Here is a 24,013-nt window from a genome sequence, read left to right on the forward strand (position 1 = left end):
GCCCTGTTTATTCTTCACCTTGGCAGCCTCAAACTCTGGACTCTGTCTCCTCAATTCAGGGAGATCACCCAGCTCTTTTCAGTTCTCTCTCCCTGTGCTATGGCCCAGAAACTCTGTCCAGGCAGTAAGATGGGGCAATTGTAGGGCTCACCTTATCTCCCTTCTTTCAGGGATCATTGTCCTGCACTATTTTCCCATATGTAAACACTTTTGTTTCATAAAATTTGTTTTGTCGTTGTTGTTGTTGCTGTGTAAGGCCAGAGGGTAAATCTGGTCCTGTTACTCCATCGTGGCCACAAGTGGACGTCCTATATACATCCCTCACTTGAAATATGAAAAGTGAACTAACCAAACTGCAATAGAACTCTATGTACTTAGAAGTTTAAAATGAAAAGGAACAACTGAGACCTACCCACATGGCTGAATTTTTTTTAATCTCACTTAGGCAAAAGATACTAAAACAGAAAGAGAGGGATTTAAAAATCCTAGAATTTTAAAGTAAAAAAATTTTTTAAGCATCCAGTTCATCTCCTTCCTTTTGTATATGAGGAAATGAAATCTTAGCAATGTTAAGGGACTATCAAAGGTCATATTAGTTAGTACTGGGCAGAGCTGAGATCAGAACCCAAGTCTTTCAACAAACATGCCACTAAACCATGTTGTTTCTATTATGCCCATAAACAATTATTATTTGTCAAGTATTATTAAAGTACAATTTGTAGATACTTTGTAAGCTTTATTCTAAACTTCCTGACAACCCTGGTAGTGTCAGGGTAGGTACTTCCATTATCGCCATTTTACAGATAAATAACCTGAAGCTCAGGGAGTTAAAACGATTTGTCTAAGACCCTTTAATGGAGTCTCCTCGGTTAAATGATTTTTTTATAATAATATTAAGATGTTATTTGTCTTTTTATCATGTTGACACTTGTAATAAACGTGTAAAATTAAACGCAGATAAAACCACTTGTACCTTAGCATGAACCACAGCAGTGGCACCAAACTGTCACCCATAACTCGTGTTTTTCATCATCATGTGCTTGTAGTTTAAAAAAAAAAAAACAGTATTGCATTTAAGAATGTTCTTAATGAAACAGTATGGTATTAATTCTATTAAATATTGACCCTTACACAGATGCCATTTTATCATTCTGTGTGGCAAAATGGGAAATATACCTAAAGTACTTCTGTTGCCTCCAAGAAATTTCCTTGAATGCTTGAATTGGGAGCTGAACCTGACACTTTTCTCGTGGAACATCATTTTTACTCGAAATAACAACTGATAAACTAAGGTTAATATGTGGTTACATGGTGGACATTTTCTCAAAAATGAAACTATCACTTCAAAGAAAACTGAAAAATTGTTGCCAATGACAAACTTTTAGAAAAAAATGGAATTTTGTAAAACCTGTATCCTCTCTTGTGAGCTTGACAGCTTCCCAATACTTCAAGACTTTCCTGATAAGATTGGTGGACATATTAACAAATATGATTTTGTAGTATTATACAATAAAATGCATCAATGTTTGGAATATCAGCTTAACTCATTGAACAAATATTTTCAAAATGACCAATGCCCAAAGCCACAAAGTAATGCACGGGTGAAAAATCCATTCAAAGCACAAGACAAACCAATGCACTTTAACGTAACAGGCTATGAAAAAATGTTCACCAATACAGTTTTAGATTCCACGCTCCAACTAACCTTTAAGAAACTACCATTTGTCAAGATTGCAGTATCAAAGAGCATCCAGAAATTACCTGAAAAGGCTATAAAAATACTTCTCTGTATTCCAACTGCGTATCTGTGTGAGACCGAATTTTCTGCATACACATCAACCAAAAGACATATTGCAAGAGACTGGAAGCAGAACCTGGGATGAGAACCCAGCTGTCTTCCATTAAGCCAGAGAATAAAGAGATTTTGCAAAAGCGTAAAACAATGTCACTCTTCTCACTACATTGTTTGGAAAATAGCCTTTTTCATAACAGTGTTACTTTTGTTAACATGTAATGAGTTTGTTATTGTTACTTCTAAATGAATTTGTAAATAATTACTTAAATTTTTTCTGTTTTAATTTTGAATACAGTAAATATAAATATTTATAACCCACATAAACCAAAGCTCCTTAGGGTTCTTTTAGAGTGAAGGGTCCTGAGATCAAATGTTTGAGGAGCGCTGGTCTTAGCACACCTGACAGGTAGTAAAGTCAGGTCTGTGTCCCTCTGGCTCCCAAACCCATGCTGTTGCCCTGACACAATGTTGCTCTCTTACCCAAAAGTCTCCCATTAAATTGAGAAATAGGATTGGGTCCCTAAAGCTTTGTTTTATAATTTTTCCCCATAGTATTAAAGTTTTTCGATGTGTGGATATTTTCCTTTGGTGAAGCACAAGTTTCTTGTCCTGTGCTTTAGAACTCCATTAAAGATTCAAGATGACTCTTTATTGGCTATAAAATAAACTTATGCCAAAAGCAATAATATATTGAGTTTTGTATTGTATATAAAGCTCAAATAGTTGGGAGACGTTCTTTATTAGATTTCACGAAACAGGAGTAATTCTGACTCTTTGGCTCTGGGCTTACTTTTCATCGCCTGGCACTAAGCCCCAAGAACTGAAGCTATGCTCTGGGGGAGCCCACCTTGCCGGGGGACATCCTCAGGAGGAACTCTTGCATGCCCCTCCTCAGCAGCGCGTTCTCGGCGACCTCCCTCAGGCTTCTGTGCAGCTTCTCCATCTCCTTGTATTCACTCTTGACATCTACGGAAGAGCAGAAGGGGTGCGTCAGGACTTGGTGTCCTTTTCAGCAATGTCTCCAGAAAACAAATCCCCCAAGAATCCTGTCACTTCTCTCAGAACATAAGACCTGGAGTGGCGCTTGGAGATCAGATAGTCCAATTTCCTTGTTTCGTAATCTGAATCAAACCAGGTGTTCTTCCTCTTACCTGAACGCTGTTCAGAGCTAGAGCCCTGAGTCTCTCTGTCTTGCCCCTACAGCCAGAAGCCTCCCTCCTCCAAGCCGCCTCTTAAATCCTGCCCAACTGGACCCTCCCAGGACCCGGCTTCCATGAAGCTTCCCCTGTGTCCCAGCCCTGAATAACCACTCTGTCTTCTAAACTTCAAGAGTAACCATCTGGTGCCTAAGTGGTTTAAGTGTCACATTTCCAGTGAGACCTTCCTTGACCACCCTGTCCCCTTCCCCAGCATGCCCTCTCCCCCTTGCCTGCTCTATTTCCCTGCCACACATTTTACTAATTAGCTTGCTCACTGTCTGCCTCCCGCCCACTGGGCCATGAGCTCCTTGAAGGCAGGAGTTCTCATCTGTACTGGTCACTGCTGTGTCCTTGGCACCTAGAACGCTGCCTGGCACCTAGGAGATGAGCAGCGTCACTTGTTGAGAATGCTACTCTCTCCAGTTCATAGCAGGGGGCCTGGTGGAGCCCATGGCATGAAAGGGAGGTGGCTGCCCGCAGTGGGGCACACACAGCTGGTGCTGCATTCCCAGGCTCCTGGTGGATTAAGAGGAACCTTTCTCCTGCACCAGACAATGAAGATTTCCATAAGGAGGTATCAACTTAAAAGAAAGGCATTACGGAGACAGTTGGGCAGAGCTGTGGATTTACTTTTGCCACTTTGCAACTATGGGACCTTGGGCATATTACCTACCTAATCTGAATCTGTTTCTGCATCTGCAGTAACATCTATCTTGGAGAGCTAACACGAGAATTCGGTGAGACATTGTGTACAAAGCCCAAGTATGATGCTCAGTCTCAGTCAGGAGCTTGGCAAGGGGGGTGGGGCAGTCACCATCATCAGCAGCATCAGCATCAGCATCTCATTTCTTGCCCTGGACATTCTTCCTGACTTAATTCCTTTAAATTCAGTTAGGGCCAAACACAGCCAGGGGTGTCAGCACAATCACCCTTTACACAAAGGTTTTACGCGTTTACCTGCAAGCTCCTTGAAGAGACCGTCCCCCTGGGACGAAGCCAGGGTCAGCATGGTGGCGATACTGCCCATCACCCTCTCCGTGATCCCAGTCTACACGACAAGGACATTCACTCTGTTAGGATGGCACAACCCAAAAGTGACTCTTGCCAGAGCGACCCCACCCAGTCCCCTAGCTGGAGACGACACAGGTGGCGTCACCTGCCTCGGCATCTCCTTTCCTGCCTATGGAGACTCACGGGGGGATGCACCTCTGGTGCTGACCGACAGAATCAGGAACTACAGAGGAAGTCAGGAGTCGTGAGGAGAGGACGGCTGCCACAGAGATGGAGAAGTAGGGAAGAGCTGGTCACCACCCAGTAACCTCTCTCGCCTTCAGTCACTGGATAAATGTGCACTGGAGCCCACTCTGTACAGCACACCTTACTTGACACGTCAGATTCTTCTTCCCGACTGCCCGAGAAGTGTCTCAATCCTATTGTCAATGGAAACCATTTTCTTCCCTCTTCCATCTCTTGCCCTCCTTTGAAAAACATCAGACTCCTTCCTCTAGCCTGGCAGAGGGTAGTTTTGAACTTGGATCTCCTGACTTCAAATCTCATGCTTTTTCTGCTACATGCTAGACCAAGAACCCTAAGCTTGGGTCTCAGCTGTAGTTGTGAGCCTGGGGCCAGTAAATAAACCCTCCAGGCCTCAGCTCCTTGTCTTTAAGATCAGCGGATGGGAGATCCACAGCTCCTCAAACCACCTCACACTACAGTGAAAACAAATCAGGAAGCCACATTACCGATCAATTTATCAGAGACTAATCAGTATATTCAACAAAGCATTATTCCCTTCTTCAATTCATAAGAACATTGTGAAGAGGTAATTTTTAAAAAATCAGTATATCTTCAAACATTAAGTATGTATAAAAAGAAATTCCATCTGTTATATAGAACTAAAATATTTTAAGAATTAAAAGTTAACTGTTATTCTAAAAAAAAAAGTCAGGGAATAAGTTTTAACCTCCCATGTTTCTGTCATTTAAGATACATTTGTACACGGTCAATACACTAATTGCTTTTTTAGGGGAATTATTTTCTTGGGCACCTTAAGATCCAATTTCTATGGACTCAATGGGGACATGGGGATTGGCTCTGTAGAGTTTGGCTAATTTCCTGTCAATGTATTTGTAGACTGTGACAATATGTCAAGTGACTGAAGCTAAACTGCTGCTGGTGAGATACTGCTCAGCCTATGGGAAATGACACGCTTTGCACTGTGGAGAAGGCATTTTCCAAAACTGCAGTGGGGGGAGGGCAGGAGACTGGGCAGAGCAGGCTGGAGATGACACGAGGCAGCTGCCCCAAGGTGGACGGAGAAAGCAGCCGCCGGCTTCCTCGTGGTTGGGAGGGCCAGCTAGCCCAGGCTGAGGCACAAGAATCTGGAGCCTCACATGGCCAGGGAGGGGGACAACAGTGCCCTGGACTAAGACAAAGGATTTCTACTGCTTGGGGGAGAAGGAGCGTCAAGCTGAGAGACCAGGCTGAGGCAGGATGGTCCAAGTGTCCTTGGCAGAAGCATTGACGTCTGAGGAAACTATAGGACACCTTTTCCACGTAGATGGCATCAAGGCCAAACGTGTGCTAGCAACCATAACTGACCCACCTAGTAGTGCACTGACATTTATTTATTGACATTTTATGTAGGCAGACATTTCTGTCATTAAAAAAAAATCTGCCTGGAGATTATGCTATTGTTGGAAATGCCAGGGCCGCTACCTGGTCCCACATCCTGGCCTGCATCTTCCTAGCTGTGTGGCCTGTTGATACACCTCTCGTGCCACAGTTTAGTTCTCCATGAAAGGAAAACAATGACAGCACCTACCTCACAGATTTGCTGGGGATTAAATAAGCTCATGTCTGTGGGACGCAGCAGCAGCAAGGCCAGAACGTAGAACACAGAGCGCCAGTGGCCCCTCCCCCAGCACATGGGCACTGGCTGGGCCCACTGGGCAGAAGGCATCCGGTCCACAGGGCCCGAATACCTGCTGTTTCCCCCACCTTCTGCACCACCCGCCTCCTCTACCCGCCGGAGGCTCCTGGGACTGGGGCTGAGGCTGAGGCTGCGCAATACCTTCAGCTGCTGAAACTGGTGCTGCATCCTTTCTTGAGCCCTTTCGAACATGCCCTCGGCCACCTGCTGGTCCACCCCTCTTCGGATGACATCTTTCATTCTCTCACATGCTTTTTTGCCAGTGATCTGAGCTGCCTCTGGCAAAAATGATAGCCACAAGGACTCGCTTAGACATCTTTGGAATCAGAAAGAAAAATAAGCAAGCAAGCAAACAAAAATATATTTATAGATATGTGTGTAGGTATACACACGTCTATACAAAATAGTATTTTCAATATTTAGATACTAAATAGCATTCAGAAAACCTCATGAGTGAATTAAGCAGAAGCTAACAAAGTCACCTCCCCGCTGCCTGCAAATAAAGGCGCTGTCAAAACAAGAAGGAGCCTGAAAGCCAGTTCACAAATAATTGGAGAAAATAAAAATGACAACTGGATGTGGATTTTATAGCTAAATCAGCTGAGACACAGCATGGGAAGGAGAAGCAGTGTGTCTGGACAAAGGGTGGACAGAAAGAACTGGAAAACACACAGCTAAGAAGGGGTCCTTAATCACCTCTCCCCGCCCCCTGCAACCATGGTGGCTTCAATCTGTAGACTGAGGGTGTGACGAGGACTTAGGATGCAGGAGGCCAAATACTTTGAGGGGAGCAGCGGAAAAGGAGGCGAGGGGCGCTGACAGAAAGACCCCGAGCGAGTGGAGCTGCTGCCCCGGGAGCCCCCACCTTCGTAACAGGGCTTCAGGTCGCTCTGCACAGAGGTGGCGAGCGACTCGTAGATCCTCCTCTTCCTCCTGAGGATGTGGCCCTCCAGGCCTCCCAGGATGGTGCTTATCTGAGAAGCCATATTAACAGAGGCCATTTGTGACCATTCCTTCAACAAAGGCAGGTCAAGGGTCCTGCTGCGCGGCCCCCATTCCCTCTGCCCCGTCATCTCCACGACCACGCTGTGAGCTTCTCGCGGGCACGAACTTTTCCTAAGCATCTCTGTACCCCAGAGTGCTTCCCACAGAGCCCAGCACCCACAAACTACTCCATACATATCTGCTGAGTTGAACTGGGCACAGGCAAGGTTCTGGAATGGGCCCTCTTTAGGAGGCAAGGGGAGGTACAAGCTATTTCCCTAGGATTGCCATGTCATTTGGGCCGGCTCTGGAAGAAAATGAGGCTCTGGAAGAAAATGAGTCACAGACCAGAGTCTTGAGGCCTCAGAACTAAAAACCGACCTGCAAAAAACTGACTAACTTCCTTCAGCATCACTGCTTTGGATACTACTTCGTAATATTGGCAAAAACAATAGCGAGGTTACTGAAAGCGTCACAAGGTGATGCAAGTTTTCATACATCTAAGGACTCTGAAGATTCTTCCTGAGCACTGAGCTGGCTTTACGATCTCAGCATGCACTATCGGTTGCTTCACAGTGGAACGGTGCCTGCTACCTCCGTGGTGATCTTAGGGCCACTGCTCTCCCCGGGTCCCCACAGGTTCTGTATCACACAGCACCTCCTGCAAGGTGTCCAGACCCCAGACACTCTGTGGGAGCAAGCGGGGAGAAATGGGCCACCCCAAAACCCACCTTGGAAGAAAGCCACACCCAACCTCACTGCCCTCGTCACTTTATAAGGAACTTACCTCCTGAATCAGGAAATGTTTTTTATAACTATCATATTTCCAGCTATTTCTTATCCCGATTTCTGTCATTTTCTCCTGCAGGGAGTGCTTAAAAGCATCTATGTGAGGCATCAGAGCTGAATCAGTGGCCTTCCCATTTCTACAGAAGAAAGCAACAAAAAGGTTAGAGACAAAGGAGGCTGAAAAAAACATGAAACTAGCTGGTTCCTTATATTTATTTAAGAGAAATGGGACAAGATCTAACAGTTATCAAATTCCTACAATGTGCCAGCCACTGTACTGTGCCAGGCCTGGGACGTGAAAACCAATGAAGTCAGTGCGATCCTGCTCATTTTACAGGTGAGAAAATCGAAGTTCAGAGAGGACTGCTAAGGTGTCCAAGGTCACATAGCTAGTAAGGGGCAGAGCCAGGCTTTGGACACGGCTTTAACCTCAAAACTCATAGTCCTTCCACTGCCAAGGAGTTTCCACTTGAAAGGGTGGGACTTGAACTACACCTTAAAAGATGGGTCAGATCTGGGGCAGTGGAAAGGAGGAAGAATTATTCCCCATGGGACACAGCGAACACAGTTGTTTCAGAGTATCCTGGGAGGAGGAAGTGGCAGGTCATAGAGGAGAGAGCACAGGCTTTAAATCCTGGCTCTCTACTCGTGAGCTGGGTGACACTGGGACAGCTGCACAGTTCTTTTGAGTCTCAGTTTGTTCAGATGTAAAAAGACAGAAGCCGCTTCACAGGGTCAGTGGGAGCATGCGACGAGGCGACGCATGGGAGTGCTTAGCATGGCGTGCAGGACGCCGCAGTCGCTCTTTGCTACCCGCCGGGCTGGCTACAGCAGAGGGCTGATCTCGGGCCACAGCGCAGGCAAAGGCTGGCAAGGGAGTGGGAGGCAGGTGGAATGTCTCAAATGCCACTGGAAGGAATCTGGAGTTTATCCCACAAACTTGTAAACAGGGTGGGGTGGGTGTCAGTGGAATGGCATGATCCAAGACATGTTTAAAGGAAGGTGAGGGCTGGGTAAGATCCAAGCAAAGGTGGGAGAATGGTTCACACAGTGACAGGTGAGCAAGGAGGTGACATCCCAGCGGGGAAGGAGAAGGTAGACCGGAGACAGGTGGCTGCACTTGGGGACTAGGAGCTCTGTTTCCGTCAATGGAGGAAAGAACTGGAGGTCAGGGAAGGAGGGAAGGAGGGGGCACACCCCACCCCCCACCCCACGCCAGACCCAGAGTCCTTCCTGCACTCAGGGAGCGTTCTGAAGGCCATGTGTTTGCTTAATTCCCCTCTCTCCAATCAAAATACCCTGTCCTGGGCCCAGATCCACAGGAAAATTTATCCCCTGCTGCACGTATGAGATATTTGAAAAATAATGGGAATCATAATATTAGTCTGAAAGCAACATCGCAATCTGTACTCCAGGTCACCATGAGAAATTTTAAAGTCAACCAAACCAAGGCGGCTTTTGTGTTTTGCCAAAGACTACGCTTTCCTCCTCAAGTTACAAGCTACTCTTTACACTTCAGGTCCAGAGCATAAATTCTTAAAGACGAGACTCTGGCCCAAGATTCCTCAGACATTTGTTCAGGAAGGCGCACGATGAAAGATCCTTTACCTAAAAATGCCTCCAAACACAGGATCGATCTGGTCATAGATGGGCTGAGTGATGGCTTCGTTCAGATCGATTCTGGCCAGAGTCCTGGAGGCATAGATGCCATTTTTCAGGCAAACAGCTTTCAGAGTCTGGTGAAAACCTTGGTTTCCTTTACTCCTCTGGATAATCAAACAATAAAAATAGTGGAGTTAACTAGAAGGTCACAGGATCAGAACTGCATTGCTTTGGCCAAAGACTGACGCCAAGAACCACAGGAAAGAGTAGAGACAACATGATGTTTAAACATACACTATTAGGCTAAACGAAAAAGGGCAGTGGTCACGCCTCCAGGTTGGCCGGGCACCCCACAGTTTGCATGCCAAGTGGGAGGTTACAAGATGTTTTCTCATTGTGTCATCTAACTGATACTGCCATCAAGGCAGCAAGATAGGTAGGGCCAGCATTTAGCATCCCCATTTTACAGAAGAACAACAAGAGGTTTTTAAATGGGTTTAGGGCCTTGCCCAGGACTACAAAGTGGGTGTCTGGTGGGGCCGGCATTCAGATCAAGACCCTCAGACCCCAGAGTCCAACTCTGTCTCTGCTGAACCGTGTGCCTTCCTTGCTACTAGGGATGCACAGTTAATTCCTTGCGTGAAATTCTCACTCTCTCCTACTCTCTTCTAGCTCTTTATTTCCTTTGAAAGCAGTGGGATTGTGAAAAGGCAGCTTGGCGATTAGGCAGACCTCACTGGCCGCCTGCGTCTTCCCTGAGAGGGTCACTCACCACCAGGCATGCTCCAAGGATGCGCCGGTAGGAAGCCCTGGCGGCCTGGACCCCGTCTTGCAGAGGCCGCTCTATGCGGGCGAAGCACTGCGCGATGGCCTTCTCCAGCAGCTCGACCTTCTCCTCCACAAACCTCCGCAGCCCACTCATGTGCAAGTGCTCACTCTGGGGACAAGGGGCAAAAGGAGCATCAGGCCACCCGCTCCCCTAAAGGCTTTCTTTAAGCCTGTCACCAACCTGCTATTGAGCTTATCTCCCCAAGTCAACTTCTCTTTATTGTCCCAATAAGGCCTCCCTTGGTACAGAGTCCCCTGGGCTTTGTGGGTCTGGAGAATAGAAAAACATCTGCCTGCTACACTCATTTCAGATGTATAATCCATCAGGCTATTTGGAGAAATAACTATCCACATAAAAATCCGACTGTTATTAAAACAGAGTTTTCCAATGACATCCAATTCTACAAACATCTAATGAGCTTTGAATTTGCACAGAGCAGTTTTTGAAGATAGAGTTTCTCAAACTTTAATGTGCATACGAATCACCAGGTAATATCCTTAAAATCTGAGGGCCTGGGATTCTACATTTCCAGCCAGTCCCCAGGTGATGCTGATCTTAGGGGCCCTGGGCCACACTTGGAATAGCAAAGCTACAGGAGCACAGAAATAGAGCCATGGTCCCTTTGTCAAAGAATAGAGTCTGGTCAGAGAGAAAAACATATATTTAAATAATACATGGAAGTGACCACCAGGGACAGCCTTGACCTCTAGGTTCCAAACTGGGAACTCGTAGTGGTGTTCCCTGCGTGAACATGGCAGACCCTGCAGTGCCTGCGGCAGGTGGAAGCCACACTCCCTAGCTTGGCACATAAGGGCCTTCACAGCTGGGGCCTGACCAACCTCTCCATCACCACTGTCTCTCTGTTTGCCTGACACATCCTCCCAAGCAGCTGCTCCAAACTTGCTACCATTCCCCAAACATGCCGTTCCTTTTGAGAACCCCATGCCTTTGCACATGCTATTCCAACCTCGTGTCCTTCAAGGAAAGCTCAAAAGTCACCTCTCAGGAGATGCTTTCCCTGACTCCCCGGGCAGGGGTGGGGCTCTCTTTCCTGTGCTCCCACTGCACTTTGTACATTGCTGAGTATGGCATTCCTCCTACCGTGTGATGTCTCTCTCATTCCGTACGTCTCCTGCCCTGGACTAGGAACTTGCCGCAGGGACAGACTGTTATTTGTGTTTGTTTATTCCAGGGCATGGCACAGAGAGCAAAATCCATAAGCATTCATGAATTGAACAAGTGGCACAGAGAAACTGCTAGATAATGTCAGCTTTTAAATTCTTTCCCAAATAGACATAAATAGTTCTCAAATTGATGTATGACCTTATATAGGTGACTTTTAACTTCTCTGGTTCTCAGCTGCATCATCTTTAAAGTAAGGGAATTGGGTTGAATGATCTTGAAAACAACCTTAAATAAAATCTGTGAATCTCAGAGTTGACGAGCTTTAGAGTTTGTGGACACCATTTCGCATTGGGCCCATCCTAAGGGTTTTCCCAGTTTTCACCATCAAGAATTCTTATAAGCCATACTTGTCCCCCCACCACACCCAGAGTGCCCTTTAGACTCTTTTGAATTTGTGGTGTCCCTGGTGATCAAAATGGAATAAGAAAAAAGTCATGGGAAATAAATCTACAGGCATGAACCTCACAATGTCTCATTCTCAATAAATCCCTATTGATTAAACAAAAGAATGATAAGAAAGGAAAGGATTCATTGAAATGTCACCATCAACTTCCTATTGATTCTTAAAATTAATGACTGTTCATTTAAAATCACTAACTACCCTTTTCGGTTTGAGTCATAATCTTAAAAAAAAAAAAAGATCAATCATGCATATATTTAGGTTTGATTTTTCAGAATTCAAAGAAACTGACAAAACTCTTGCCTTCCAACTTTCCGTCCAAAGAACTAAGAATAAGACTGATATCTAAGGCCAAGGAATTTGAGGAGAGCTGCTGGTGACGCCCTCAGATGGCTGTCACAGAAGTGCCACTCGGCCCCCTCCTGCTCTGTGTTTTCCACGGCCTGGAATCCGGCTGCAAGGGTGGGACTGAGCCCCTTTGGGGGCTTACACGCCTTTTTTAACAAAGAAGAGCACGTGGAGAGGGCATTTCCGGGCTTAATTGCAAAATGCCTTGCCCTTATATTTGTAAAGTACTCCAGCCACACACAGCACCACGTCTGATTCATTTTCCATGAATACTTCCAAAAGCAATCTTGTGCTGGGCAGAGAGACAAATTTCACCCTGAAGAACTTTTTCGGGAAGTTGGAAGGTCAAACTCTTCCCCAGCTATTTCAGGGGACAAAAACCAAATTAGAAAATCTCAGATTCCAGGAGTTTTGTTTTGTTTTTGTCTCATACAAGTAGATCAAAACAAGGCCTAAGAAATACGATGAAAAAGACAGTGAAGTTTGCTCTATATGCCCCTTTTATACAGAATCTTCAAATGCGGGTGTTTGGCCACAACCAGAGACCCCTCTCTAGTTGGCACTGCTTACTGGAGTGCCTGCCTGTCCCTGCCACCCCACAGGCTCATGCCAGGCCTGCTTTCCCCGTTCTCAGGACCAGCTCCTGGGCCTCACGGAGCCCTACTAGTGCACGTCCTCTGCCCCTTCCCTGTTCCAACCTAACAAGAAGTCAGACGACTTGATTGTGCAATTCTGATGGGTAAAGGCAGTGTGGAAACAAGTGAAGACCACCCAAAGAAGAAAAGCAAAGGCTCTTTATTCAGAGCTTGCTAAGCCAGAGTTGGCCGCCTTCACTTGAGTTTGGCAGAGACTCAAAAGCAGGCAAAGGAGTCGGAAAATTTTATAGTGGACAAAAGGAAAGGCTTCAGGTGTGCCCTGGTTGGAGGCTGTTGGCCTGGGGACTCTGTAGGCGGGCTAAGTAAAAGCAGGGCAGCCCGTGTGGTTGGTTAGGGGTACACATTTGGCTTTCTGTGATGGATGGTAAATAAATTGGAGGCAGCGACAAAGATCAAGTCCTGGCCATTTGGGGCCGATTGTTACAGAAGTTACTGTTTAGCTCCCTGGATTGTTACTAGAGACAGCAATCTGACTTCCTGCAAGTCAGACTGGCTTTCTGGGCTATTTATTATAGATAAGGAGTTTCTAGACAGGCTGCTACAGGTTGTGGGTTAGAGTTCTATTTTCATGTATGGTCAGGCCCTTGTCCAGATGTTTGTACATTTCAGCCTCTCACAAGGAAACAACGCAGCTGGTAACTGATGACAGCAACAGGTTTTTCTCTAAAACCCTCCCAAGCCTCTAATCCAGCAGCTTATCCTTCTTATTTTAGTGTAAAAAAAAAAAAATCAAAGAGATAAATTTGTCCATTACTATGAGAAAAGTTATTTTTAACTGGTCATTCAAAAGGCCCACATTCTAGGCAGTAAAGATAAATATCTAACTCTGCTGGAATTCCCTCTAGTTTCCTTCCTCTGGCATTATTTTACCACACTGCTCTGGGTTTGAGATTCCGACAGCACCAGAGCATGAAGGAAATTCAGAGACAGACCCAACGCTTTTGCACTGCATGCATAAACACGCCTCTCCCGGGTGACCCACAAGTGTCTGCATTCCCCTAGAAGTAAACCAAACCACTGCTGCCCTCGTGAGAACACACCACCTTGTTCAAGTCTCAGGAGAGAAGGAAAATAGCTACTCTACTTTCACATTTTCCCCTCTGCCCATGTGTCTCAGGTAAAATATCATTCCTTTTTCTTTTACTCAAATGTTATGATTTTAACGCTCTAGTTATCCTTTTGGCCTCTTAGACTGAGTTTCGTATCTTTCTTTGATATGAAAAGAAAAAACGTAAGTTACTTTTCTAACTCAGTGAAAGGAAATGCTCCGCCCAGGCCGGGAAGAGACATCTCAGCCCCCTGTCTTCCATACCGGCAGGCTCTGCGCGGAGTTGAAGCTGTCTGCGAGGAGCAACAGGCCGAAGGCTTCCGTCACGTACTTGGTCACCGTCCTCCTCTTCTCGTCCAAGAGCCTTTTCCTGATGTATTCTCTTAACTTGGGGATTTCTGGAATTCACAGGCAGCACAAACAATTTTAAAAGGCCAGAAGTTCGTAGTCAACAGAATTCATAAAGGTTCAAAGATCCGGATGGTGATGCAAATGACCTAGAGTTGAGGTCCCACGTGGGCTGGCTGCCCACTAAACCAGCCTTTCGGAAAACCACTTTTCCCATGTGTAGGATCAACAAGAGTGAATGGTAGATCACCAATGCTGAATATTAATTTAATTTAGCTGTATAAAACAAACCACACAGAAAAGTACAGGCTGGTTGAAAAAAATAGGCACTTTCCTTGAGACTGGTACTCACCTGCAGGTTGAACCAAAGGTGCTCACACTTCCAGAGTCTCAGCTCTTTGGTCTCCCTAGATTGTTCTATGTCAAATAACCTAATATCAGAATAGTCTATTCTTGCTGTACATAGGAACAAGAACCTCTGACATGTGATCAGAAACTTGCCTTCGTCCTAACGCTTGTCAGTCCCAAGATCATAGATGCCACCCCACCACCTTCCCCATCCTTCCTGCCCAGGGCCATTTTTCTCTATTACTTCTTCCACACACCATGCCAATTTTGTATTTTATACCCTTGCCCAAGCAGTCCCCACATTTCTGGGAACACCTCACACATTCTGCTCCTTAGCCTCCGTACACACACACATACACACACACACACACACACACACACACATCTAGTCACGTGCATGCACGCCGTAAGCCATGTTGAGCTCAGATGCAAGCCCAGCCCTGAGCCTGCCTGCCCACCTGGTCTCCACAGCATGCTCTGGTCCACACAGACCTCCAGCTTCCCTGGCCTTCTGTCGTGCTCATAGCCAGCACCATCTACCTAAGCCTTATGTTCACTTTAATTTTTGCACTTAGGTTAATATAATATTAGCTCCTCATCTAGATTTTTAAGTTCTGTAAAGAAAGAGACCATGCCTTCTGCTTTCCCTGCCTCACAGACAAAGCATACATTAGACACTCAGAAAATAATTCTGATACCCATAGCTGGGGTGGGGAGGAGGACTCTTACACCAAATACTAAGGAAATGACAACCTGCTCACTTGACTTAATCCATGGTAACATTTGGAGAAGAGAGGAATTGTGGTCTCAGGCACCACAACAATGCAGAGAGAAAAAAATATATTTGCAATAGGTATAGAAATTGGCAAGCCGGAAACATTTTTTACGTGGCACAAAAAGTTCTAGAGCAGGAAATTCGAAGTGCTAAGTTTAATCTTGAGAATGTTAGCGATTGAGATTAAAAAACATAAATTACCAGTTTCCTCCTCCGTGAGGAGTGCCTGCTGCCAGTACTCCTGGGCGCTGACTGTGTACACTAGATCTGAGGCTTCCAGGACCTTGAAGTCACCTGGCAATTTTCTCTGAAATGAGAGGAGCACACAGGAAACACAATAACTCAACCATGGCAAAGGAAACAATACACGGGCCTCATGAGAGCCTTCAGCAAATTTCAGCTCATTCCCTTTCAGTTCTCCAAGAGCCCCATAAAGAACAGACAATATTCTAAATGTCTAGTGTGGCCATCTGCCCAAGGTCAGAAGTTATGAGGAAATTGCTGCATAGAAATTATTCTCTTGGGAGTTAAAAATACCAATTCTAGAAGAAAATGTATTAAAAAAAAAAGTTCAAAAGTGTATTTAAATGTTCAGAGGGGGAAAAGTACCAGGATCATTTTTGGAAAAGGCAGTGGTGTGCTGGAGACAGCTTACAGTAGCTTCTGAGAGCTGATTGTGCACGTCACTTCCCAACTCTGCATTCAGGGACATCACACTGGTAGCTTAAAATTGGCAATGGTGGGAGTATTTACACCATAGGAATTGGCAAATGGTACAATGGTACAAACCAATTTTTCGGGTTTTTTTTTTTTTTTTTTTTTTAAACAAAGAGCTGGTTGTTAAACATTTACCAGTACAACACAACACAACATTGGACAAAGGTTCTATAAAAGTTTCTTAGTTGAGTGGTTAATGAGTGATTATATATATACATTTTAATGCAGAGTAATGTTTAAGTAAATGATGGTTTTAAATGTCAAGGAATTAAGAATTATGTAAGAAAGTCTTTTTTATGATTAGAAAAACATCATCACTGAGAAGTCATACTAGAATCATACATAAATATTGTTCCATAATCTTTTATTCTTCTCACTTAAGAGAAAAAATATGCACATCTAGACTGTGCATGTGTGTGCATGGGTATTTTGAGGGGTAGAAAACAGTAGAGAGTTGTCAATCTTCTTCTGATACAAAGATATAAAAGAGCTGAGTGAGTAGAGGCCCTGTAATCCAATGGGACCCGTGAGAAGCCATGTCTCTGGCAAGCTGTAAGCGTGTGTGGTTAAGACTGGACTAGAGACGCCTGTGTAGACGGCCAAAAGCCCCCATGACATAGAGTCAGGGCTGAAGCATAAAGATCTGCTGAGGTTATTTACTCTTTCTGATAGAGTTTTGAGTCTAGGAAAAACTTCAGGGAAAGCCGAAACTATTTTCTACTGGAAGGTGAAACTAATGTGTGGAATTAAATTTAAGTAGGGTTCTAAAACAGTTACAAGAAAGGAGTATGCCTAGCTATGTTTAATTGTTTGTATTACTTAAAATCTTGCTCTAAAGTTTGTATAACTTTTCAACAAAGTATGGAGGGTTATATAACATTTAGTCTTGTTATTATAGTAAAAAAGGAATATTTTTGTAGTGTCAATGAAGTGACCACAGTATGCAGGTTCCATATTATTTTAAAAAAGTAGTAGAAACGTTTATAGCTGGAGGGTGGTATCCAAGATGTTAGTAGATACTCATCAAATTATGCTATAGAAAGGTTAGACACTGTTCTAATTCAAACATGTGGCTTGTTATGACAACGTATAGCACAATATATTAAAGTTTGTAAGAGGATACTGTGTATGAGAAATGAGAAAACCTGGAAACTAAAAATAGAAAGGATTTAATTTAATTTGCATTTCCCTGATAGCTAATGATGTTGAGTATCTTTTTTTTTTAATTTCAAAATATTAAGGGGGATACAGATGTTTTTGATACACAGCTTGCAAATTAAAACCATAATGAGACATCACTACACAGCTATACATTTGTTTCTCAGAATCTGGTGGCTGTGAAGCAGAAAACACATAGGGAAATCCAGTAACTCACCTTCAGTTTTTCCTTGAGAATTCTATTCCTTTGTAGTTTTATCATTTCATTTCTTTCCAAAACAGCCTCTCGCTGACTTTGAATAGCTTGCTAGATTGCAAAAGAAATAAAAGCATCCAAGGAGTCCAAGGTTATCAACAGTGATGAAATGGTAAGAAGCAAATTTTTTGGCAGATCTTCACTTGGCCCAGACAGTCAAATAAGCACACACTGCTGACACTTGAACAGCAGGGATGTGAACTGCACGGGGCCACTTTTACATGGATTTTTTCCAATAAATAGACTAGAAAAATTTTTAGAGATTTGTGAAAATTAAAAAAAACTTCTAGACAAACCTTATAGCCTAGAAATATCAGAAAAATTAAGAAAAAGATATGTCATGAATGCAGAAAACATGTAGAGACTAGTTTATTTTATCATCTACTACCATAAAATATATACAGTTCTATTATAAAATGTTAAAATTTATCAAAACTTACACACAAACACTTACAGACGGTACATGGCACCATTCGAAGTCCAGAGAAATGCAAACAAATGTAAAGATGCAGTATTAAATCATAACTTCACAAAACTAACTGTAGTACATGCTGTACTCCTGCTATAATTTTGTAGCCACCTCCTGTTGCTATCGTGGTGACCTCAGGTGTCGCAAGTGTCTGCTTAAAGCACCATGTGAGGCTAATCATCTCTGCATGAGCAGTTCATCTCTCCAGTAAATTGCGTATCACAGAAAACAGTGATCTCTAGCAGTTCTCATCGTGTTTAGTGCAATACCATAAACCTTGAATAACACCTCGGGACCCATACGAAGTGCCACTTGTGATGATAGAGGGGCTCCCAAGAAGCAGAGAAAAGTCATGACATGACAAGAAAAAGCTGAATTACTTGACATGTACTGCAGATTGAGGTCTGCAGCTGCGGCTGCCCACATCCCAGACAGATTCATCCTATAACAGATGAGGTAAACCTACCGTATTAATAAACACAGTACAGTACTGTAAATGTATTTTCTCTTCCTTATGATTTTCTTAATAACATTTTCTTTTTTCTAGCCTACTTTATTGTAAGAATACAGTATATAATACATAAAACATACAAAATATGTATTAATTGACTTATGTTATTGGTAAGGCTTCCGGTCAACAGTTGGCCATTGGCAGTTAAGTTTTGGGGAAGTCAAAAGTTATACACGGATTTTCAACTAAGCAGGTGGGTGGCACCCCTAACATCCAAGTTGTTCAAGGGTCAACTGTAATATCAACCATAAAATGTATTATTTAAAAATAACTAGTTCATACTTACTTTTCCCACCTTTCTTTCCCTGAAATGAAATTAGAAAAATGTAACAATTACTTAACTTTTCTTATGTGTCATGGCAGTCCTTCCCTTGCCCTGAAAGCGGCACATACTGTCTTGTCTCTGTGCCTTTGCAAAACTCCTTCTTAGATTCAGTGCTTTCTCTCCTCACCCACCTCCAGCGTCCATTTGGGAAACAAGTGTCTTTATTTCTCAATGTTAAGCCAGTGTTTTATCAACTATGAAATTTTCTGTGACCTCACTCCCTGTCGCAGTCAAAAATGCAGCCCTCTCACCCTGGGTTCCCACAGTGCTTTGCTTGTCCCTCACGTAGGACCTTTAGCCCTCTTCTAGACGGTGAGCTCAGAGACTAGACAATGTGCCTCTGAATCTGTAGGCTCTACCACAGTGTTCAATAAACACTTACTAAATCTGATTTAATTATGTTTAGTTCTAGTGTTGGCACCAGAAAGGGAGAGCTTGAGATATTACTCTGTGCTGGGGGCAAAGTGGGAAAAAACATGAAGCTAAAATTCCAGCCTAGACCATGAGAGCAAGCGAATTCCTGGAGGCAGCAGTCAGACTGAATGAAGTGGCGGTGGGCCAAACGCCCTGCGTACCCAGGACAGCCCAGCTCACACCTGCTGATCCTCACTAAGGACTAATAACACCCTCTTCATTCTCAAAAGGGTCCCAATATGGAAGATAAGTTACAGTCTTCCTAGTTATGGGGGAACAGAGATCTACAAGGAAATCAACACTATTAACATCTACTGAGATCTAAAATGCTTCCCTTTCATTATTATTTATTAGAATATGACTCTAGGAGAATGCTTCTACTTTTGGCCAAAGTCCTAAAACTTTGAGGACCTCCTCTAAATGAGCTAAAGATGTGGGGAGTAAACAAATATGAAGCAGAATCTAATCCATCAAAGCTGCACCCTGACAGATGGTATTACAGACAGTGCCCCCAGGTGTGGGGCTGTCTACACTCTCCACATCTGCAGGGACGGGTGGGCCATCACACTGCATGGTCCAGGAGGTGCCATGTGCATCTGGTATGTGTGAGTGGTGCCCCTGGAGCCGCATAGATAATGGGTAGCACTAAGCAGCCACCTTGGAAGGGAAGCCAAGTGGTCCAGGTTCCCAGGACAACCTCCACAAAGGTCCTCAGGTCCCAGGAAGTCACCCACCCAGCCTTTTCTTTCATCACCAGCAGTCACTTCCCAAAGCCCAAGATGCCCACCGCAACATGAAGCCAAGCTCTGTCGTTACCGTACTCAAGACCCAAGGAGGAAAGCCCCCCACTGGGGCCCACAACCCTGCAGGCCCAGCGTGATACCTTAGGTATTCCGGCAAGTGGAGTTTGTCAGTCTTGGTGACCACCAGGGCCACGTCCCTGCAGAAACCCCGCTGGCAGGCTTTGATGCTCTCATTTAGAAGGTCTTCGTGGGCTTTGTCCCCAGACACTCGCTCTATGTCGCTGATCACCCAGATCGCTGAGCACTTGTCAATGGTCTGCAAAACAGGACCACGGCATATGTCAGCACAGGAACTGTGTCTGCGTTCTGGAGGACCAAGTCCTTAACGTATCATCACACCCAGCCCCAAGTCCCACCTCTCACAGCTCCCATCACATTCCCTGTGCACCAGCTGGATGGAGCTACTCGCGGTTTCTCAGATGTGCTGTGCTCTGTTAACTCACAGGGCCTTTGCACTTGCCACAACCTCTGCTTAGCCTCCACTTGTCCTTCAAGATTCTGCTGAGGACCCCCTGAGGATGGGCTGGCCCTCCCTCCTCTGTATCCTGCAGCACCTGGCCTTACCTACTGTAGAACCTCTCGAGCACAGTGGCTATACCGGGTCTGCTGTCTGTCCCCCATGGGAGGGGCTGTCTGTAACTTTCATCCTGAAACTCACACCACCTCAAGCCCAGTGCCTGGCCCACATGAGAGGCTTTGTAGAAGCTCGTGGCATTAATAGAATTAAATAAATCAGTCCCTCAGTCCCAGATCCATAGCTGGCTTATTTTACCTAAGTTGTCCTCTGAGGAAAATTATTGTTTTTACAGGACTAGTTTTGGTGGTGCATCTACCCCAAAGCTGGCAGGAACCTTGTAGCATCGTTTTGCTGTTCAGCTACCTCTGCGTGTTTAGCACACTGCCACCACATGGCAGCAGGGAGCCAGAAACAGTATGATTCAAGCTGCAAAAGCCAACAAGCATGAAATTACAACTTCTTATTAGCATAAATACTGCTTTATTAAATATGCAACTTTCATGTGACAAGTAATCATGCATCGCCCCATGACATTTCTCCTATTGTGTTATTTTGCTTGTCTTATCTCTGTGCAAATGAAAAGCTGATCCAATTCAAGGATTGAATTTATTCATGGTGCCTCAAAACAGTGCTCTGCACATAAAGGTGTGACAAGCTTGTGACTTGATAATTAAATCATTATCTTGCTTTATATCAGTGTTTTTTAACTAGCAGAGATTTCATGCTTTAAGGATACAGATAGTCCCTAACTTAGGATGGTTTAACTTACAATTTTCCTTTTCAACTGGACATAAGCTCATTTTATAAGATGGTTCGACTTACGATTTCTGATTTACAGTCAGCTCATCAGGATGTTACTCCATCATAAGTCCAGGAGCACCCGTATTTGGCAATCTGGTGACATTTTTAATTGTTACAACTTGGGGGGTACTAGAGTGGGTAAAGGCCAAGGATGCTGCTAAACCTCCTCCAATGCCCAGGGCAGCCCCCACAACAAAGAATTATCTGGCCCCAAATATCAAAAGGTTGAGAAACCTTGATCTAGAACAGTGGGTTTCAGCTTGTTTTTAGCAATGGAGCCTTTTTCAAATAAAATCTTAGGAAGAATTCCATGATATAAATTTGATTTTTAAAAGTGAACTGCTCTGGTTGAATTGGGAGTAGAGGATTTGGAGCCACCATCTGCTCAATGCCGGCCCCACCCTCTGTCCGTGAACCTTTTGGTTCCATAGATCATTGCTTAAAAGGCATCAATTTCTCAGGTTAGACAAACCCTTTCAATTACAGGCACGTTAACAGGCCCAAGAGGTAAAGAGACCAGCTCAGGGCCATGCTACTATGCTGACTGTCCTCTGTATGTGAACAGACTTAGATTTAGGCAAGAAAACAACCACTGCTGTCCTCTTCCCAAATTATAATCAACTTAGAGAAGCTGCAGGCTCTGCAGTGTCAGCAATGGGCAGTGAACTGTCAAATCGCACTGCAGGAAGTGGTGAGGATACCAGGCTGGGAGCTCCTCCAGGGCAAGGCCTCTTTCACCTTTGTATTACACCCATGGTCCTAGTAAACCACTGGTACTTTATAAATGTTTATTAACATAAGAAAAAGACTGTAATCATAAAGGTTGCAGTGGTTAAATTTCAGGCCCCACACAAAGCTCCTAACTGCCAGGATTTAATCAAATTAGACTTGTAGAAGATGCAACAAAAGCATTTCTGTAAAACAAGAATGACTGGACTTAGACCCCTACTTCCATGAGGTGAATGGGTCTTGGAGGGATTAGGTGACATGCCTAAAGTCACACGACTTCTGAGTGGCAGACCAGGGACGTCTGAAGTCATAATAGCTTTCAGGGAAGGCAAAGCTGGCAGCCTGAGCGATGCGGGGAGGGCCACTGTGCTCTGTTCTCCCTGAAAAGAGGGGAGTCTTGCTTGAGTAAGTACCTTTTTGTGAGAGGACATCGCAAAACAGCAAGGACGCAGGGGAGCCGAGGCCAAGCAGAGCTCGCTGGAACCATCCCCATCGCTTCGGCCCGACCTCTCAGACTGTTTTGAGCCAGATCTGCTGGCTGGATAAGCTGCCCAATGTATCCGAACTGGCCGCAGCCCCGGCTCCATCCAGAGAGAGGCCTGGCGGCCTCCCTAGGCCGCTGTTGCTCCCTTGGCTGGGTCTGGAACTGGCCAAGGTTGGTGATTCCACTCACGAGCTGAGACTTTGCAGAAACTAAGGCTCATGTGGCCAGAGCACAGCCACTGACCACGGGGAAGGACTCTGGGATTGCCTTCATCTGAAAGGAAGTGCATGCAGGGGCTGTCCTGGGAGGAGGGGTGGCAGAGAGAGCCCCAGCCGGGAAGTTCAGAAGCCGGCTCTCCAGTTCAAATTCCATCACTCCTGAGCTGAGTGGTCTTGGGCAAGTTACTTCCCCTCTCTGAGCACTCATTTCTTCATCTGTACAAGCAGGGCAGAGGCTAGATTACCTATAAGTGCTCATCCTGCTCTAGGTTGTGACTGGAAATTATGGTCACAAAGCTCCCTTGGCCCACAGTCACTCATTTAGCACAAATTTGCAGAGTTTAAAGAACTGAAATTTTTGGCAGCTATTGTGCTGCTCACGACTCTGATGCTGGCCCTGCCTCCCAGACCCTGCCATCTCTGGCTCTGTGCTCCTGTGTCCCCACCCTGTGCTCCAGAGTTCCTCTGCCCAACACGCCCTCTCTCTTTCTCTACCTGCCACGTGCCCCACTCTGTCCTTGTTTGCTCTGCCTACTCCTGGGCTGCTCTACTGCTGGCTCTTCTCGTATCACATACTCTCATTCCAGCTACAAAGCCTACCCTCTGATTCCTCCCTCCCAATTTTTCTGGCCACCTGTATCCTGATATTGTCCTGAGGCTTAGGACATAGAAAACAGAAGAATTTAATTCCAATGAACTCATAAAATCCCTGAAGCTGAAGGCAGACCATTCTTTGTTGCTTTAGAAAGAGTTGAGGGAAGAGAGAATGAAGCCCTACAAGAGACAATCACCTTTTTCCACATCTCGTCCCTCTTGCTGTTGAAGTCGCCTGTGCCTGGGATGTCCACCAGCACGACCCCTTCCGGGATCAGCTCGGATTTGGGAAGAGTCACTTCCACGTGTTTGATCAAGGGCCAGATCCGAGCCTCGGGAGACTCTCCATCCCAGCCTCTCCTCTGGGTCCGGATGTAGGCGTCCAGCTTGTCAGACAGCTCTCCTGCCTGAGGAAGAAGGACAAAGTCACGCATACCAGCCATTCTCAGCCCTTTTCTCCTGGGTTGGCTGCGATGCACGTCCACGGAAGGCACGCCCAGTAATGGGAAGGCGTGCAGGACAGTGGCGTCAGAGGCCTGCGATCCAGTCTGCAAGGCCTAGACTTTGACAGCCGGGAAGGACCCTGAGGATCAGGAAGTTCGAGCTCCTTAACTTACAGGTGGAAAAACCAAGGTCAGCTCAAATGGGACTTCGGGGAAATTATAGTATCACTGCATAAAATTTATCTTCTAAATTCCATTTAATTCTAAAGTTAATGTAAGTAATATGCAATTTTCTAAATTTTATAGAGAGAAGATTCTCACATGGCTAATGTGAAC

The 24,013-nt window shown here is 45.0% G+C and overlaps 1 protein-coding gene across 5 annotated transcripts in view; it reads right to left on the bottom strand.

The window, feature by feature from the left end:
- Positions 1–2,515: 2,515 nt before the first annotated feature.
- The window catches only part of NUGGC (nuclear GTPase, germinal center associated), a 37,525-nt gene continuing 16,027 nt past the window's right edge, over positions 2,516–24,013 (bottom strand). For 3 of the 5 annotated variants that reach the window (XM_045535542.1, XM_045535543.1, XM_045535541.1), the window contains 13 exons: positions 23,432–23,641; positions 19,972–20,147; positions 18,636–18,654; positions 17,331–17,420; positions 15,440–15,545; positions 14,032–14,165; positions 10,074–10,238; positions 9,308–9,465; positions 7,698–7,836; positions 6,792–6,900; positions 6,068–6,204; positions 3,952–4,042; positions 2,516–2,761 (listed from right to left, as the gene is read on the bottom strand). In XM_045535542.1, coding sequence (XP_045391498.1) covers positions 2,622–2,761; positions 3,952–4,042; positions 6,068–6,204; positions 6,792–6,900; positions 7,698–7,836; positions 9,308–9,465; positions 10,074–10,238; positions 14,032–14,165; positions 15,440–15,545; positions 17,331–17,420; positions 18,636–18,654; positions 19,972–20,147; positions 23,432–23,641 — 1,674 coding nt within the window. In that variant the 3' untranslated portion in view covers positions 2,516–2,621. Of the gene's footprint in view, positions 2,762–3,951; positions 4,043–6,067; positions 6,243–6,791; positions 6,901–7,697; positions 7,837–9,307; positions 9,466–10,073; positions 10,239–14,031; positions 14,166–15,439; positions 15,546–17,330; positions 17,421–18,635; positions 18,655–19,971; positions 20,148–23,431; positions 23,642–24,013 lie in introns of those variants that run through there. The other 2 variants (XM_045535544.1, XM_045535547.1) reach the window with 2 other exon arrangements.

The sequence above is a fragment of the Lemur catta genome, chromosome 22, assembly GCF_020740605.2.
Source record: "Lemur catta isolate mLemCat1 chromosome 22, mLemCat1.pri, whole genome shotgun sequence".
Lineage (NCBI taxonomy): Eukaryota > Metazoa > Chordata > Mammalia > Primates > Lemuridae > Lemur > Lemur catta.